Source organism: Tasmannia lanceolata, unplaced genomic scaffold, assembly GCF_043159265.1.
Source record: "Tasmannia lanceolata isolate RefF3 unplaced genomic scaffold, GAP_Taslan_0.1 ptg000003l, whole genome shotgun sequence".
NCBI classification, from domain to species: Eukaryota; Viridiplantae; Streptophyta; class Magnoliopsida; order Canellales; family Winteraceae; genus Tasmannia; species Tasmannia lanceolata.
In genome coordinates, this window is record NW_027518680.1 from 38,138,784 (window position 1) to 38,156,149 (window position 17,366).

General features: G+C 41.2%; 1 protein-coding gene across 15 annotated transcripts in view; it reads right to left on the bottom strand.

Moving 5' to 3' along the window:
- Window positions 1-17,366, bottom strand: part of LOC143854379 (uncharacterized) — a 51,423-nt gene that overhangs the window by 14,304 nt on the left and 19,753 nt on the right. For 4 of the 15 annotated variants that reach the window (XM_077364345.1, XM_077364336.1, XM_077364310.1 and 1 more), the window contains exon 1: window positions 29-4,438. The exons of 3 other annotated variants lie outside the window; for them this stretch is intronic. Coding sequence is in view for 1 of the 12 variants with exons in the window: in XM_077364415.1 (XP_077220530.1) it covers window positions 16,197-16,700 (504 nt within the window). In the remaining 11 variants the exon portion in view is untranslated. Of the gene's footprint in view, window positions 1-28; window positions 4,469-14,808; window positions 16,989-17,366 lie in introns of those variants that run through there. 8 more of the 15 variants (XM_077364400.1, XM_077364392.1, XM_077364385.1 and 5 more) reach the window with 6 other exon arrangements.

The following is a 17,366-nucleotide window of genomic DNA, read 5'->3' on the forward strand; positions in this document are numbered from 1 at the left end:
AAATTGCAAGTTATGATATGACACTTACCGAAGGGGGAGAGATGGCCTTCTGAGTAGCTCTAAGCCAACTACCTGAGCAAATCAAAGTATCTACTGTCTTTGGAGCTAGAGAACTTCTATACTGGTCAAATACCCTTCCTCCCGCACTAAATGCAGACTCAGAAGTAACTGTAGTGATTGGTCTAGTGAGTATGTCCCTTGCCATTCTTGAAAGGGTAGGAAACTTGAGTGTATTCATTTTTCACCACTCCAAAACATCAAAAAATATTTTGTCACATTTAAAATGAATTTCCTCCAAATAAGTGTCCATCTCTGACTTGGAAGATCTAACGGTCTCCGTAGATTGGCAAAATTCTTCAAATTCATCAACTCTTTATAAACTTTGAAATGATTGTGAATTTTGCTCAACGGTAGATTCGCGCTCGTACTCGACTGCATAAATATCATACAACTCATACAACGAGTCCCGAACTATTTTGATGTGAGTTTCATAATCGAAGTCTGAATAGATTTTGTGGAAACAAACTCAATTAGTTTCATCTTGTACCTAGGATCAAGGATGCTGGAAATAGCCATAAACAAATTGCAATCGCCCCAATACTTATTAAAATTTTCACCCATAATCTTTGCCATCTGTACCATATACTCATCATCAGAAAGTAAGTGGGTAGTCAACTCCTATTTAATTCTACACACTTCAGAAAGAAAAACATTTGCACTGGGATAAGATGTTCCTGAGAATAATTTTGTCACTCCATTGAAAACCCCCAAAAACTAGCAAATTTTTTCTGCCTTGCTCCAAACAAGTGGAGTGGGAAGCCACTTGTAATTTGCATCCCTAGCAGCATATTGACCAAAAACATGCTTATATGTGAAGGCATGGTCAAGCATCAAATAAGTAGAGTTCCAACGAGTGGGAACATCTATGCGCAACCCTTTAGAAGTAGAAACTTCTAGTTGTCTTGCAATATCCCCAAACTTGAAAAGACAAGATGGAGATTTCTTTAAATATTTCACACTTTCCCTTATCTTTTGAACGATTGAATCAATTTCCTTAAGACCATCCTGCACCATTAAGTTAAGAATATGGGGACAACATCTAATGTGAAAATCTTTCCCTTGTGGTGCAACTTATTCCTTGACTGGAAATTGATCTGCAACTGATTGGCAGCCACATCATTATTCCGTGCATTATCCAATGTGATGGATTGCACCATATCCTGAATTTCTCACTCCGTTAGACATGCAGAAATGACATCACTTATGACAACTCCAAAATGGGGTGGCTCCAAATCACAAAAGCTAATGATGAGCCTCTGTAACTTCCAATCCGAATCAACAAAATGAGCAGTTAAACACATGTATCCAATAGTTTGGTTTAATGTCCAACAATCGGATGTAAGGGAAATTATACCAGTACCCTTGAATTTTTTTTTCAACTTCTCCTTCTCAGTTTCATAAACCTTCATGCACTCTACTTTAATTGTGTTCCTTGACATCTTCTCATAGATAGGATTTAAAAACTTACATAAGATGTTGAACCATGTGTGTTCAACCATCTTAAACGGGTGCTCATGCACAATGATCATCTTGGTAATAATTTTCCTAATCTTCATTTGGTCATAGGAAGTTATAGCCAAACCTCCAAATTCAATCCCACAGCCATCAGCAGGTGGAAAAGAAATTGTAGTTTGTTTGGGTCTTTTCCAACTCAAAGCTTTACATGAACTCATATGCCTTCTAAGGGTACATGTGGTACCACATCTCATCTTAGTAAATGTTGATCGACAACCCTTGCATTGATGTTTTGTAACCGTCTTTCCATTCTCCGTAAGTTATGTATCCTCAAAATAAACTCAAGCATCAGATTTTTTTTCCTCTTTTTGTCTACATTTGTGTCAATCTCTTGAGTCGTCTCATTCTCCCAGTCAAAAACCTGCAGATTATCATCCTCATTCACATTCTCACTAGACACTGCTTCTTCAAGATTTGGGGAATTAGTTTCATTCACGGATTGTTGAGATGATGGCAAAGAAGACATCTGATTAAAAAATAAGACACATAATAACTTCAAGACATATAATAAGTTTCATTTAAAGATTTTTCCCATAATAGCTGCAATTTGCTACTGGAATTTTCAGGGGTGCAACTTGGGTTGAGCTTTTACCATAAAATGGGCTCAGGTTCAGGTTGATTCCAATTCAAATTTTAGCAAAAGCTCAATCTAACCCGACCCAAGTTGCACCCTTGCTGATTTTTATCTTGAGGGAGGATCGAATGAAATTTATCTTGAGGGAAAGTGATCGAATAATGCAAAAAAAAAACAACTCTGATGGGTTGATTTCTTGCAATCTAAAGGCCCCATTTGGATTACAAGAAAAACATTTAGATTTAGTGTTTTCATAAAAAAACCAACTTCAATAGCCTAAATAGAAACCCTAAATAAACACAGATTCTGAAAATGGAGTTTTTATATGGTGTAAGGCCTTACAATGATACGGTAGGATATTTCCCCCCACTGTAATGGATATTCCCCTTCCCCCAAAACAGAAATCGTTAACTTTTAGTCCCCCTCAAAACCCTCAAAACAGAAATCATTAACTTTCAGGCCTTTTGTATATCCTAACAATATCTGATGGGGGGGGGGGGGGGGGGAGAAGAGGGTGAAGAAGAGAAAACCCTAATATATGCCCCCAATCCCCATAGAAAACCCACAGAAAACCATAAAAAGATTCTAAAAATGAAAAAAAAAATTGTGAACAAAAATAACTAACCTTGCTTCGAAAGGCGAGGAGGAGAAGAGGGCGACGAAGAGCACCGACGGGGAGCGAAGACTTGGAGAGCACCGACGGGGGTGAGATTTTCTCCTTCTAGACTTCTAGGGTTCCGTCAAAAGAGAGAAAGCGAGAAAGGAGATAGGGATTTCGAGTAATGAGGAGTTGTAAACGACGTATTTTGACTTTTGATTATTTGCGTTTAGGTAAAAAGCTTAAGTGGAGGGCCCTCTTCTTAACAGCCAATGAGAGGCTTCATAACAAATTAATAAAATCCTAGGGGTGATGGCAACCCAAGAGGGGGGTGAATTGGGTTTAAAAACTTTTGCTAAATAAAATGCGGAAACTAAAAACAATGGCAAATTAAAACCTTTAAGCACATAAATGAAAAACAAATCACAAATGCACAAAGAGGTAGAGAGAGATAGAAAGTGTGCACCCAAGATTTATAGTGGTTCGGTCACTACCATGGACCTACTCCACTCCACCAAGACTTCTTGATGATTTCATTATGGATTCCCTTGATGGTGGGGAATCAACCCAATTACAAAGATGATTCGGCTACGCCTCGCAAGACTCGCCACGAACCGGAGAAAGCTCCGCGTCTCCAACACTCGCTCTTGAGATGGCTACGCGTATCTTCGTACTCGCCTAATTACAAAGATATTCTTTGAATAAAAAAACAAAATCCCTTCAAAAGGGTTACAAAGGATGGAAGAAAGATGTACAAATATAAGCCTCAATCCACTTCCTTGCTTAGAGATGAGAGAGGCACTAAAACACTTTGGTTTGATCTTGTAGATGTTCAAGATAATGCAAAAAGATATTTAAGAAAGGTTTGGATAGTGTATATATAACCCACTTGAAAATTTGACCGTTTGAGGGTAAAACTGTAATAATCTGGGTTGAAAAATCAAGCATCGCAGTTCCCAACGGCACTTTTGCTAGACCGGCGCGGTCAACCGAGCCACGACGGCCGTCCGCCCCTATCGGGCAAACCTTTTTAATTTCAAATTTCAAACCGTCGCGGTCGACCAGCCCCATGGCGGTCGCCCGGCGAGGGCTACTTGTTTGATAAAAAATTAAGCTCAAAAACCTTTCCATGGTCGACCGCTTAGACCATGCTGGAGTGTTTCTGAATTTCCAGAAACACCTCCCCAGTCGCCCGGTCGACCGGCCCACTATTTTTCGACAAGTGATGGATTTCCACCTACCTTGCCGCGGTCGCCCGGGGAACCCTGGTCGACCGGCCCTGTGTTAAATTCCATTTTAACATATAAAGTTCAGGGGCTTTGGGCTATAGTCTTTGGGCTTAAGTCCTATATTTTCAAATATTTTTTCAACTTAGTTTTAAAACATGGTTAAGTGCCTTTGACATCTCTAAAAACAAAGAAGAGGAGAATACATTCTAAAAAGACTTGAAAAGCACTTGAATCTTCACTTGAACTTCAAGGCTTCAAGTCAACTTCACTTCTTGCATCTTCCAAGCTTTGGCACTTTAAATGCTTTCTAATTAAGCTTCTAGGCCTCGATCCAAGCTTGCTTGAATGCAAACAAATGGGATCTACAACTAAAGACAATCAAACTCATTAGTGATACAAAATCACTTGAGATTTGAATCATCAAAACAAGAATGAGATGCCAAGGGTGGAAACCATTGGGCTTACAATTAACAATCCTAATATATAAATATTATAATATATATATATATATATTTAAATATATCAAATTCTTAACGAGCCTACGAGAAGAGCCGAGCCGAGCCTGGCCTATTTCGGGCTCGGCTCGTTAACGATTCGAGCTGAGCTCGGGCCGAGCCCATGCTGAGCCGAGCCCGAGCGAGCTTCCGAGCCCGAGCCCAAACTGACACCCCTAAGTTAAGATAAAATCTAGGATTGTTGTATTTATCAACAATGGAATGCTTATCCAACTAAAGAGAGTTCCGTTACAATTCCCTTTTACGCAAGAGTTATGACATGTGTCTTTATCAATAAAGGAATATTAATCCAATTAAAGAGAGTCCTTATCCTTGCTGGCTTCTCCTTCAACCTTGCGACAAACTAGTGATAAACCCATATGGTGTGATACGTGACCAAACCATCTCCGTAAAAATAGGGGTGGATAGAGATCAGAGATTTCGTTTTGGGCACGCATACCACCCACCACATGACGCCGTAACAATTGCTAACCCCGGAAAAAGAAAAACTTTGGCAAGTTCTTTGTTGCAGCCCTTTCTCGGCCAGCTCTCCAAAGCGACAAAGCCGCCGGATCAATCACGCCCAACCGATAAGGCCAAGCTCTGGTATAAATGAAACTGCATCTGCCGAGAGCAGAATGTGTGTGTTTCTCTTTATTATTATTTCTTTATTTTCTTTGTTTATCCTCGTTGATGATGCCGTCACCGCAAAACCACCGAAAAATTGCCCCGATCCAATCTGACTGGATGTGTGGGCGCCCTTCCTAATTAAATCCAGGCACATGCCGTTCTTGTGTAGGAAAACTTGCGGTGACACATCCGGCAAGCAAAAACGAGGAAAAATAAAGCCGAACTAGCTTCTAAAATCTATTATAAAAACTTTTAGCAGATTCTTGCAATCCGAACTAGCCCCTAGTATGTAAATAAAATTAACATACTGATTACGAAGATGATCTTTTCTCGAAGCGAGAATACGGGAATATCGATTTAGACCTTGATTTGCGAACTACGCGTCAACTGTGGCTCTAATACCACTGTACGCTGTGAAAGCTCTGATTTCAAAAATATTCGCCCGTTGAATTGCTAAACCGGACAAGTTATCACGCCAAAGCCACAATCGAAACCACAATCTGACGGGATGGAAGATGATCGGAAAACCCTGAGGGGGTTTGTACGTACACCACGAGGGAGTTTGTAACTATACACCCGTTAGATCTCAGTCGTAAAAAGAGAGAACGAGGGTGGATAGAAAAGGTGCTAGAGGGAGGAGAAGAAGAAGAGGGAGGATAGAATTTTACGTGTGTAGAAAATGAGCCATAAGATCACTTATACAGAAATAGGAAATTAGGTAATTCCCAAATTACCCCCAAAATCTCTACACTTTCAAGAGCAAACAAAAAACCCTCCTTCGACTTTATTACAGCCCGTACCATTACTGATCTAAAATACCCTCAAGGCATAGTGATAATTACTAACTTGCCTAATCCAAAAGGCAGTCAGATCAACGGCACAAAACTAACCCTTTAGCAATCCTAACCATCCACACCTGATCTCAAATACTGAAACCTAACAAGTGAGACCTCAGGGAACAATTATCTCCTCAACGAGAGCACCGTACCAAATCTCCATCTGACCTGAACGACAACATCACAATCCCATCTAGCCTGCCCTAGACCCACACGATATATATACACCGAGATGAACTACTCTAATTCCAAAGAGCCCCCTTCCACCTCAACATGCACTTGTTCATTTGTTAAGCAAACTGATGTTCTGCAAAATTACTTTCCAAAATAAACATATTTAACTATATAAATAGATTTAAAAAACAACTCGCAAAACGATCGATAAAACCCGATAAAAATGCACCGGCCGATAAAGATAAACAAGTGCACGCCATAGCCCAGCCATAGTGTAAATATCATGGGATCTTCCCCAACCACATATGTTATTCCGTATCACAATCCAACTGCTTTCCCAGCAATGCGCCAGTAGGTCGAATCAATTACAACCGCAGGTTAGCATGCCAAAGTAGCGAGCATTAGACTTCAACTTCTTAGCAAAGTGAAGGGTACTTAAGGGCACAAGGATTACCTACGGAACAGGCTCCTCACACTCGGTGCTAGGTAAAAAAGTGATTTATCCTGCACCTGTAGGTAGCGGTCTCTAGCACGTGTCGCACCCGGTGCACATGCCATGGTGTGAATCTAGAAAGCATATAGCAATCCAGAACTAGATATATCGTCATGCGGTTACACCATGCAGGATCAGTCATCAATGACTATAAGGCCCATCCGACTAATCTCGGGAATGCCTCATCCTGGCTCTAAAACAGGTCAATCGTCCTGATCTCCTGTGGAATCAAGGCAGCCAATCACTTCCTCAGACAACCCAGATGTCAATGCGATCAGCCTCATCCCACACATCCCAGATGTCGGGGTCGGTCTTTGCCGTGTGAGTAGCAGACCGTACCTGTTGACGATCATTAATCAATTTCATCGATTAATTAAATCCATCTAGTCAATTAACATGCATCCACATAAGCATGAGCATAAATGCAAAAACAAGGCTATCTTAAATAACGAATAATAACCATCACATGTGCGGAATATGAGCATCCACATAAGATAAATGTAAATGAAATAAAATGCTGAAAGGCCACACAAAATTCCTACATTTTTAACATTGAATGAATTTGTGAACCATTCAAACAAGTATTGCAATCAATAGCACACATGAACTGTGTGTTTCCTTAGTTTGAAGTCAATGTACTCTTCAACACAGTGGCTCCCAAAGTCTTGTAGATGGACGAGAGAGAACTGGCTACAGAGAGGCTTCTCACTCTCACAAGGACTGTAGAGAGCTTCTTCAGAGCAGCCGAGTAGGGTGCCTTGACAGCAGGTCGACAACCCCATGTGTGCTACCTGTTCTGAGGCATGTATGGAACCCCATCTGTGCTACCGGTTCCGAGGCATATCTCTTATGGGTTCTTGCTGCGATATCCATCCATGCTATCTGTTCTAAAATGGAATCCTACCAGGGTGGTCTATGTGTATCTGATGGTGAGTGCCTTGCGTAGGTTTCATATGTTATTGAAGTAGATTTGTGCCAAAGATGTAAGAAGTTTCTTTCTTAATTCCTTTTGACTGATTTTAATCTCCAAAGACTGTTATTTTATAAATTAGGCCGAGTTACCAACAACACAAAAAGATTAGACACTGCTTCATTTGTTGAAATACAGCTAACAATGCATTGTGCAGGAAATGCATTGTAATCTAAGCCTTATGAATCCATGTCCAAAACTGCTCTATAACCGTACATAAATCTTCCAATAACAGTCCAGGTGGAAAAATTCTACTCAGATTAGAGGCAGAATCCTATTCATCAGTAGAATATTTCCCTTCGAATGCAAGGAATCTGAACTAATGTAGTTGTTGTCTGATGAATCTGTGAGCAGAAAACAATATCTGAAAGCTTGAAAGATGTCAAAGATGAGATCAAATCCTTATGGATATGTCACCATGAGCAGAAACTTGAATTGCTATGGGCTGTAATGGACGTATGGGATAGTAGCTTGAAGCAGTTTCTGTGAGCAAACAAAGTCTGTTTGGAGCAAAAAACTCCGGGTGTGTATCTCAGGTTGACAGTTGTTCAAAAGACAAACTAAATTTGGCAGAACGGCACTTCTGTGTAATTAAGCCTAGGCACTTCAAATACCTGCATGTACTGGAATAGGAGAGGGGATAAACGACGAAAAGGAGCAAAATAAGAAATGGAATCGTCTCCTCTAAGCCCCCTGGAGCTGTGATTCAAACCAAGCTTCAGCATTTTATACCTTATAAATCTGAAGAGGGAGATCTGAGAAACAGAGTTTTGGAAAAAGATATTGACGAAGCTCAGAATGTATGGGAGAACTGTTTGGTGGGGTACTTCCTTGGGAGGAGACCCTACTATTTGCACTGCACAGCGGTTTCTTCCTATTCAAATTCAGCAATGAGGAGGATTGCTCTATGGTCCTAGAATCCCCTTCTCTAACCTATGGAGGTAGAATCCTTATTTTACAAAGGTGGAACCCTGAAGCTCAGCTGGAAAGAATGAAACTCAAAACTATTCCTTTATGGGTTAAATTCCCAGGATTTCACCTAAAGTTCTGGACCAACACTGGGATAAGCAAGCTGGCGAGCATCATAGGTAAAACACTGTATATGGACTCCAATACAGCCGAAGCATCCAGGCTCAGCTTTGCTAGAGTGTGTGTCGAAATCGCTGCAGGGAATGCTCTTCCAGACATTATAAAGATTGATACCCCAACAGGAGTGAACTCTCAACCTGTAGAGTATGATTGGAAACCAGCTGTTTGCAAATGCTGTGAAGATTTCAATCACAGTTCCGAGAGATGTCCTCTGTTGACCCTCCACACAAAAAAAAACTGGAATCCCAAAACAAATTTGGAGGTTGAAAAAGGCTGAGTAATTAAGGGAGGGAAAGGAACAAGCAGAAAACCAAAAGAAGTTTGAGGAATCAATGGGAGAGGTAAGAACAGAGGCAACTCGGATCAAGCCATTAATCACCAACAAAATGGATGTAAAGGAGTTAAACAAGCAGAAAGGAGTCCTCTATTAACAAATCCTTTTGGTATCCTTTTGGATATTGATAATTCTGAGATAGATTAAAAAAAGGAAACACCTAGCAAAAAAAAGGTTAATGAAAGAAATGACAGAATTCTGGAGTATACTGAAGGGAGCAGTTCAAGCATCATAGAGGTAGGCGTGCAAAGTAAACAACTTCAAGGACAGGATCTGTTACAATCGAATTGGCTATCCCAAAACCTGGACACGAAAAGCATAAATCATGTGAAACATTATGGAAATCTTTCAGCTGGACAGGAACCCTCAGAGGATGATGATGGGTCAGAAGATGACTCAGGGGATAAAGATGGGTCTGAAGAAGACTCAGGGGATTGATGCAGCCCAACACCAAGATCAACAAACCAAGGCTAAGTAAAGAGCAAGGAGACAAAGCAAGAACACTTTTGTGTTTATCAAATCTCACGTAACCCTCTGTCAACCGTGAGAGTAACTTTTATTCCACTTCTCTCTACAGAATACTCACTTTCCTATTCTCTTATTACATTTACTAAAGATGCCCAAAAAAAACAAAATAGCTAATATGATATGAAAAGGTAAATTACCAACCTACAAAAAGCAACTATATAAAAAAGTCTATAATGTTTCTTTTGTAATGGGAAGATTTAAAGGCCTTTATGGGAAGCAGCAACGTTGCCAAATCTTGGTCCTTCCAAATAGGACAAAGCATGTGATATTGCAGCTTCCAATAGTGCATGTTTCAAGGCACATTCCAACTTAATCACGAAAACGGGCTGGTTTCCGAACTTGGCGTTTCGGGAGCTTTTGGTAATATGTATCTTCAAGATCCTGGGCAAGATCTTGGGTGACATCAGTCACCCCCTGTTGAGAAGAATTCGTCCCTGAATTCGCCACATCATCTTCCGACGAATTTCCATGGTATGGCACTAAATGCTTGACATTGAACACATCTAAGATGCGAAGATGACTGGGTAACTTGAGGCGATAAGCATTGTCATTTATACATTCAACGATTTCGTAGGGCCCAATCTTCCTTCGATGGAGTTTGTTATAAGCACCCGGAGGGAACCGATCCTTTGTCAACATGGTCCACACAAAATCTCCTATATCAAAAACAACCTTTCGCTTATGCTTGTCAGCCGCCTCTTTATACTTAGCTGTGATAGACTCGAGTGTTTCCCGGACTTGTTCATGCACAAGTTTCATTTGGTTAATAATATCCTCCGCCTTGCCACTAACGCGGTTAGAGAGTGGTAACGGAGCGAGCTCAAGTGCACTCCGAGGATTCCGTCCATACACCACTTGAAATGGAGAAAGAGCAGTACTACGATTACGAGACCGATTGTATGCAAATTCAGCCTGGTAAAGATGTTGATCCCATGTTCCTGATATCTCGCCTACTAAACTCCTCAATAAGTTTCCCAAACTCCTGTTGACGACCTCGGTTTGCCCATCCGTCTGTGGGTGATAAGCTGAACTGTAATTGAGGGTCGTCGTCAACATCTTCCATAAACTTCGCCAAAAGTGGCCCACGAACTTACAATCACGATCAGATGTTATGGATTGGGGAAGACCATGCGCGCGATAAATCTCTCGGAGAAAAAGATATGCAATACGACTAGCGTCCATGGTCTTACGGCAAGCTATGAATCACGCCATCTTGGAAAATCTATCCACGACAACAAATACACTGTCCATGCCATTGGATGTCCATGGCAGTCCTAGCACGAAGTCCATGCTGATGTCCTCCCATGGTGCATTTGGTATGGGCAAAGGCATATAGAGTCCCGCATTCGTGGCCGAACCCTTAGCATTCTGACAAATATGGCAACGATCAACAAATCGAACAACATCCCGTTTTTGCCGTGGACAGTAATAATTTTCTGAAACAAGTGCAAGAGTCTTGTCTCTCCCAAAGTGTCCGTCATTGTGCAACTCTTGAATAATAAGAAGGCGTAGAGAGCAATTTGGAACACAAAGCTTGGACCCCTTAAATAAATATCCATCATGTAAAAAAGAATCTTTTTTATCTCCCATAGCCACGTCGCGCATGATTGTACCAAAATACTCATCCTCTACAGTCATCTCACGAAAAACATCAAATCCTTGGACCTTCACGTTCATAGTAGATAACAAAGATGACCTGCGGCTCAATGCATCCGCCACTCGATTTTGTGCTCCTGCCTTGTGTTTGAGGGTGAACGTGAACTCTTGAAGATAGCTCACCCACTTAGCGTGTCTGCTATTCAACTTACTCTTACCATTCAAGTATTTCAAGGCTTCATGATCAGAATACAATATGAACTCGCGCTGAACAAGGTAGTGGCGCCATTGCCGGAGAGCCTGCACTACTGCATAGAATTCAACATCGTAAGTAGAATAATTACATTTAGCACCATTTAGTTTCTCACTAAAGTAGGCTACTGGCCGCTTTCCTTGGCTCAACACAGCATCGATGCCCACTTTTGACGCATCACATTCTACTTCAAGTAATTGCTCAAAGTCGGGTAGTGCAAGTAGAGGAGCTGTCGAAAGTTTGGCCTTGATCACTTGGAAGCTTTGTTCGGCTCCAAGTGTCCAAATAAAAGAACCACGCCGTTTCATGCAATCAGTGATTGGGCCATTATGCTGCTGAAGTCTCGTATGAATCGCCGATAAAAAGAAGCTAAACCGTGAAAGCTTCGCACCTCTCCAATAGTGGTAGGAGTGGACCAATCGACAATAGCACGAACTTTGGATTCGTCCATCCGAACTCCATCGCCAGACACCTCATAGCCCAAGAATATGACCCGATCTTGACCATAACATGCACTTCTTCAAGTTAGCAAATAGCTTTTCCCTGCGCAAAGTACACAAAATCTCGCGCAAATGTTGGGAGTGAGTATCAAAACAAGGGCTATAAATGAGAATGTCGTTGAAGTAAACGACAACGAAGTTAGCGATGTAGGGTTTTAGCACATGGTTCATGAACCGCATAAAAGTACTTGGGGCATTAGAAAGCCCAAATGGCATCACCATCCATTCGTACAACCCTTCCCTTGTCTTGAATGCCGTTTTCCATTCATCACCTGGTCGGATTCGTATTTGATGATACCCACTTTTGAGATCAATTTTAGAGAACACTCTAGCACCCGCTAACTGGTCAAGAAGATCATCTAGTCGGGGTATAGGAAAACGATATTTAATTGTGATCTTATTGATAGCCCGACTGTCTACACACATTCGCCACGTTCCATCCTTTTTTGGAACGAGTAAGGCAGGAACGGCGCAAGGACTCATGCTTTCTCGGATGTATCCCTTCTCGATCAACTCTTGGACTTGCCTCATGAGTTCCTCATGTTCTCTCGGACTCATCCGATAGTGAGCCTTGTTGGGCAGACTAGCACCAGGTGCCAAATCGATATGATGTTGTATCTCTCTAAGGGGTGGTAATTCTGACGGTAGATCGTCAGGAAATACATCGCTAAACTCTTCCAATACGGGTTTCATTTGATCAGGAATAGGAGCACCCCCGTGGATCCTCTTTGCCAAGCAAAACATACACAACTCCTGACTCTTTCATTTCACTGGTGAATTGCGACATGGATAGGAGGCTAGGATTCCCTTCCGATTTAGGTTTGGCGCTGACTTCACCCGTTGGAATAAGCACGATCTTTAAATCATCTTTCCAAAGGGTGCAAGTGTTTTTACGCCCATCATGCACAACACTCCGATCGTATTGCCACGGACGACCCAATAAGATATGGCATATATCCATACGTACCACGTCACACCAAACGCTATCACAATAGCGTTTACCAATTGAAAAATTCACAAGGCAGCGTTTAGAAACATTTACCTCGCTTCCTCGTTTCAACCATGAGAGCTTGTAGGGATTTGGATGGTCTGTGACGTCGATTTGTAACTTGGCCGCCGCAGACTCCAATAGGATGTTCTCACAACTCCCACTATCTATTACCAACGAACAAATTTTCCCTGCCACCGTACAAGTAGTGTGGAAAATATTGTTTCTGAGCCAGTCATCATAATTGTCTCGAGGTGAAATCATGGCCTACCGAATAACCAAGGCTTCTCCAACATCGCCTTGTAGTTCTACAACTTCTTCCTCATCCTCGTACTCATCATAGATGGGATCATCTTGGTCTTCTTCTTTCGTGTCGATAAGTAACTGCTTTCCCTCTCGGCCTCCTTTTCGACAGTCTGATGCCTTATGACCGGATTCCCCACACTTGAAGCATCGAATTGACGTAGAGGAACCTAATAGAGTTTTAGCATGTTCAACCCCTTCGTGTGGCTTCCACTCTGATTGGGTTCGTTCCATAGGCACCGGTGCAATTGGATTAGGGCGTGGATTGAGAGTACTCTTCACAGTGTTTCGCCCTTGTTGCCTTTCAAGAACCAACACCTTCTGGTGTACTTCGGATACTGACTAAAAGTTATGTAGATTTGGAACATCTCGCATTTGGGGTTTCAATCCGCCGATATATTTCGCCACCATTTGCTCTTCGCTTTCTGCCCATTCGTTACGGACGATGAGCTCATAGAATTCATTAGTGTATTCGTCCATCTGTTGCCCTACCTCAGATCTTGTAGCCGTTGGTAAAAATCTTGGAGGTAATTAAACGGGAGGAAAGCTTCCCGCATTTTCTTCTTCATCTTCTCCCAGGTATTAATTTTGGACTCTCCACGACGGGATCGTGTCAGTTCCAGTTGCGTCCACCACGCCGAGGCTCGTCCCCTCAGCTTCAAAGCCACAAGTTGGACTTGCTTGTGGTTTGGAACCCCTTTAAACTCGAATATTCTTTCCACCGTGCATAGCCAATCCAAGAACTCTTCTGCAGACAATCCACCAGGAAACTCGGGCATCTCTATTTTCAATCCGAATTCCCAACCACGGTTGTCTCTTTCTCGCAGATTCATTGGAGCCTCCATTCGCACCCGGTCATGGAAAGGGTTCAGGCGGGTTTCATCTTCCTCTTCGGATTCTTCTTCTTGTCCCGATGGCTCCAAGTGAAGAATCCGGGTTGTCAAGTCTTCGACTTGTCTTCGAAGCGTGGCTAGTTCATCTCATGTCTCGACCTCCGCCATCGGAACGGTGCGAGCGCCTCTTCTTCTCGGTGGCATGATTGATCTGTCGCCAACCGCAGGAACAAAGCCGCTCTGATACCAATCTGATGCAGCCCAACACCAAGATCAACAAACCAAGGCTAACTAAAGAGCAACGAGACAAAGCAAGAACACTTTTGTGTTTATCAAATCCCACGTAACCCTCTGTCAACCGTGAGAGTAACTTTTATTCCACTTCTCTCTACAGAATACTCACTTTCCTATTCTCTTATTACATTTACTAAAGATGCCCAAAAAAACAAAATAGCTAATATGATATGAAAAGGTAAGATAGCAACCTTCAAAAAGCAACTAAATAAAAAAGTCTATAATGTTTCTTTTGTAATGGGAAGATTTAAAGGCCTTTATGGGAAGCAGCAACGTTGCCAAATCTTGGTCCTTCCAAATAGGACAAAGCATGTGATATTGTAGCTTCCAATAGTGCATGTTTCAAGGCACATTCCAACTTAATCACGAAAACGGGCTGGTTTCCGAACTTGGCGTTTCGGGAGCTTTTGGTAATATGTATCTTCAAGATCCTGGGCAAGATCTTGGGTGACATCAGGGATGAAGATGGGTCAGAAGTCTGATCCTCCTGCAATGAAAGAGCTGAATCAGAAAATCAAAGCCAATGAAGATGATCAACTCCCTGTAGAGAAGCTTTTTCTATAGGTTACCAAGAATCCTCCTGGCTGCAATGCTATTTTTCTTTTTTGGCAAGGTTTTTGGCTCTCGGCATGCTACTCATGCTCCTCGTGATAGATCAGTTTGAAGGCATTTTCCAATTCGGTGTTCCATGTTTTATTTCTCGTTGCTTTTTATGCCTTCTTCTTGTTCTTCTTGTTTGGCTCTTTGAAGTCCTCCTCCTTGTAACCTTGATACATTTCTTTTTCTAATGAATTCTGGTAGGGGTCCGCCTAACCCCAGCTTACCCATCAAAAAAAAAAAAAACCTGGGCACTTCAATTAAGGCCACTAACAACTGGTTGTTTCCTTTGTAACAATTTTATTGCAGGAATTGTAGCACCGTGACTGATGTCTTTAACTAAACTAAAAGTGCATGATATGCCAACAAATCATCATTCCACCATCAAGAATATGAACTACCATAACAGTTTTCTGCTCCCAAGAGAAGTCAACGAACTAAGTTGAAATGAATATATCAAACACAGAGTACACAGGATAGGCCTCTGAACTATAACATATGCTGAGAGAATTGACAAGTGCAGAATTCTGCAATATACAAGTGTGGACTGTTGGTTCAGAATAGTAGTGCTTGACCACACTTTGATGCAGATACACTTGATGCAAGTAGTTGAAACGAAGGACCAATTTGGTTCAGCAACCTGTGCCTTTTAATTTCAACAAAAAGGAATCCAATTTTTTTTTTTTTAAGTTCCAACAACACAGCAGCTCCAGTTCTTTATTTGATTCTTAGAGACTTGTGTTCAAATTACAGAAACGAACATACAGCTAACAGATCTAGTTCGTTGTTCTCTGACTCTTGATGCTCCAAGCCGAGAACAGAGAAGATACTAGATTTCAACTATGTGGCTCTTAATTTCTGGAACAGATCGCACCCGTTTATTTTTTTTTGGAAGTTTTTTTTTTCTTGCCGAAAATTCAAAATGCAAGGAGATTACTTACAGAGATTGCTTGGGGGAGAATTCGTCTACAAAATACACAAGAAAATGCAGGTTTTCCAGCAACTAGGGCATTAGGAACAGAAACAGAGTCTGTTCTTACAAGATCTTCAAAATGAGAGACATTGTATCCCCAAAATTAAAGCCAAGCTCATTGTTTTGGTTGGTGAAAGAAAGCATGCCAAAAAAGCTAAAGACCTATTCAAAAAGGGAAAAAAAACTAGGACCATAAAAGGCAAGAGGAAGAAAACATCCTAATCAGCATGCTTATCGAAAAAAAAATCCAATTGCATTGGTTGCAAAATAGATTAACAAAAGATGAAAAATTGAAAGATTATTAGAATGTGTCATCATTAATAGAATCACGCCATTTAGTCAGAGTCACATTCTTCATCAATGATTGTTTCATCTCTGTCTATATCATCATCACAACAAGAAGCTTCCTCGATATCACCATCATCAATGAAGTCATCATCCTCATATACCCTATTCACTGACTTTTCACGGTGTATAGTTTCCTTTTCACGCTGTACAGTTTCTGCATCAATACGGTCTAATGGCACACAATCATCCCTTCTCAACGAATAAATTTCATCAACTTCCATTATATCCAAAACCACATCGGGCACATCTTCCTGGTACGGCTCCTCAACATCAATTGATCCTTCCTCTTCTTTTTCTGGAACATAAAAAAAACTGCGAGGTTTTACCCTCTCCACGACATGCCAATTATTGCCTAACTTCATGTCATTAATATAAAATACTTGTTGTGCCTGAGATGCTAGAACATATGGTTGGTCCTTGTACCATGTCCTTGACATATTCATACTTGTGACATTCCAATCCCTATCTGTTTGGATTCCTGAATTGTCCATCACGTTCCACCAATCACACTTGAACAACAATACATGCTTTTGTCCCAATAAATATTCCAGTTCTATAATATCTGTGATCACGCCATAGAAGTCAATTATTTTCCCATATGCTCTCCCGGCACGACCACACCACTATTTTGTGTTTTCCTATTCATCTCACGATCTTGAGTGTGGAATCTGAACCCATTCACATTGCAACCGCTATAGTGTTTCACTCGGTTATCAGGGCCTTTTGTCAAGGATAAAAAAATCTTTGCTGAAATGCCCTTCACCGTACAAAGATTTGACCTATTCATATATATGAAAGAAAATCAGTACATCCCTAGCTAGAAAATCAAGTATATACAATTAGGATAATAATAATTTAGTTTAATGATATAGATCGTTAGACTGCAGTTACGCATTTTTCGAACCAGTTAGGGAACTGTGAGTCATGCCTCTGGTCTACAGTCCTCGCACTCTCAGCATTTAGTTTTTCCTTGTGTTCTCTATAAATAAGGTGCATATCGTTATGATCCACATAAAAATGCTCCAACAATACATATGCAAACACAAATACTTATAGAATTTGGCTTACGTTATGTAGATTTGAACCTCTTCACAATTATTTAATACATAAATGCGAGCCTTCTCCCAATCCAAATCATCCAACAGGCCATAAGTTGG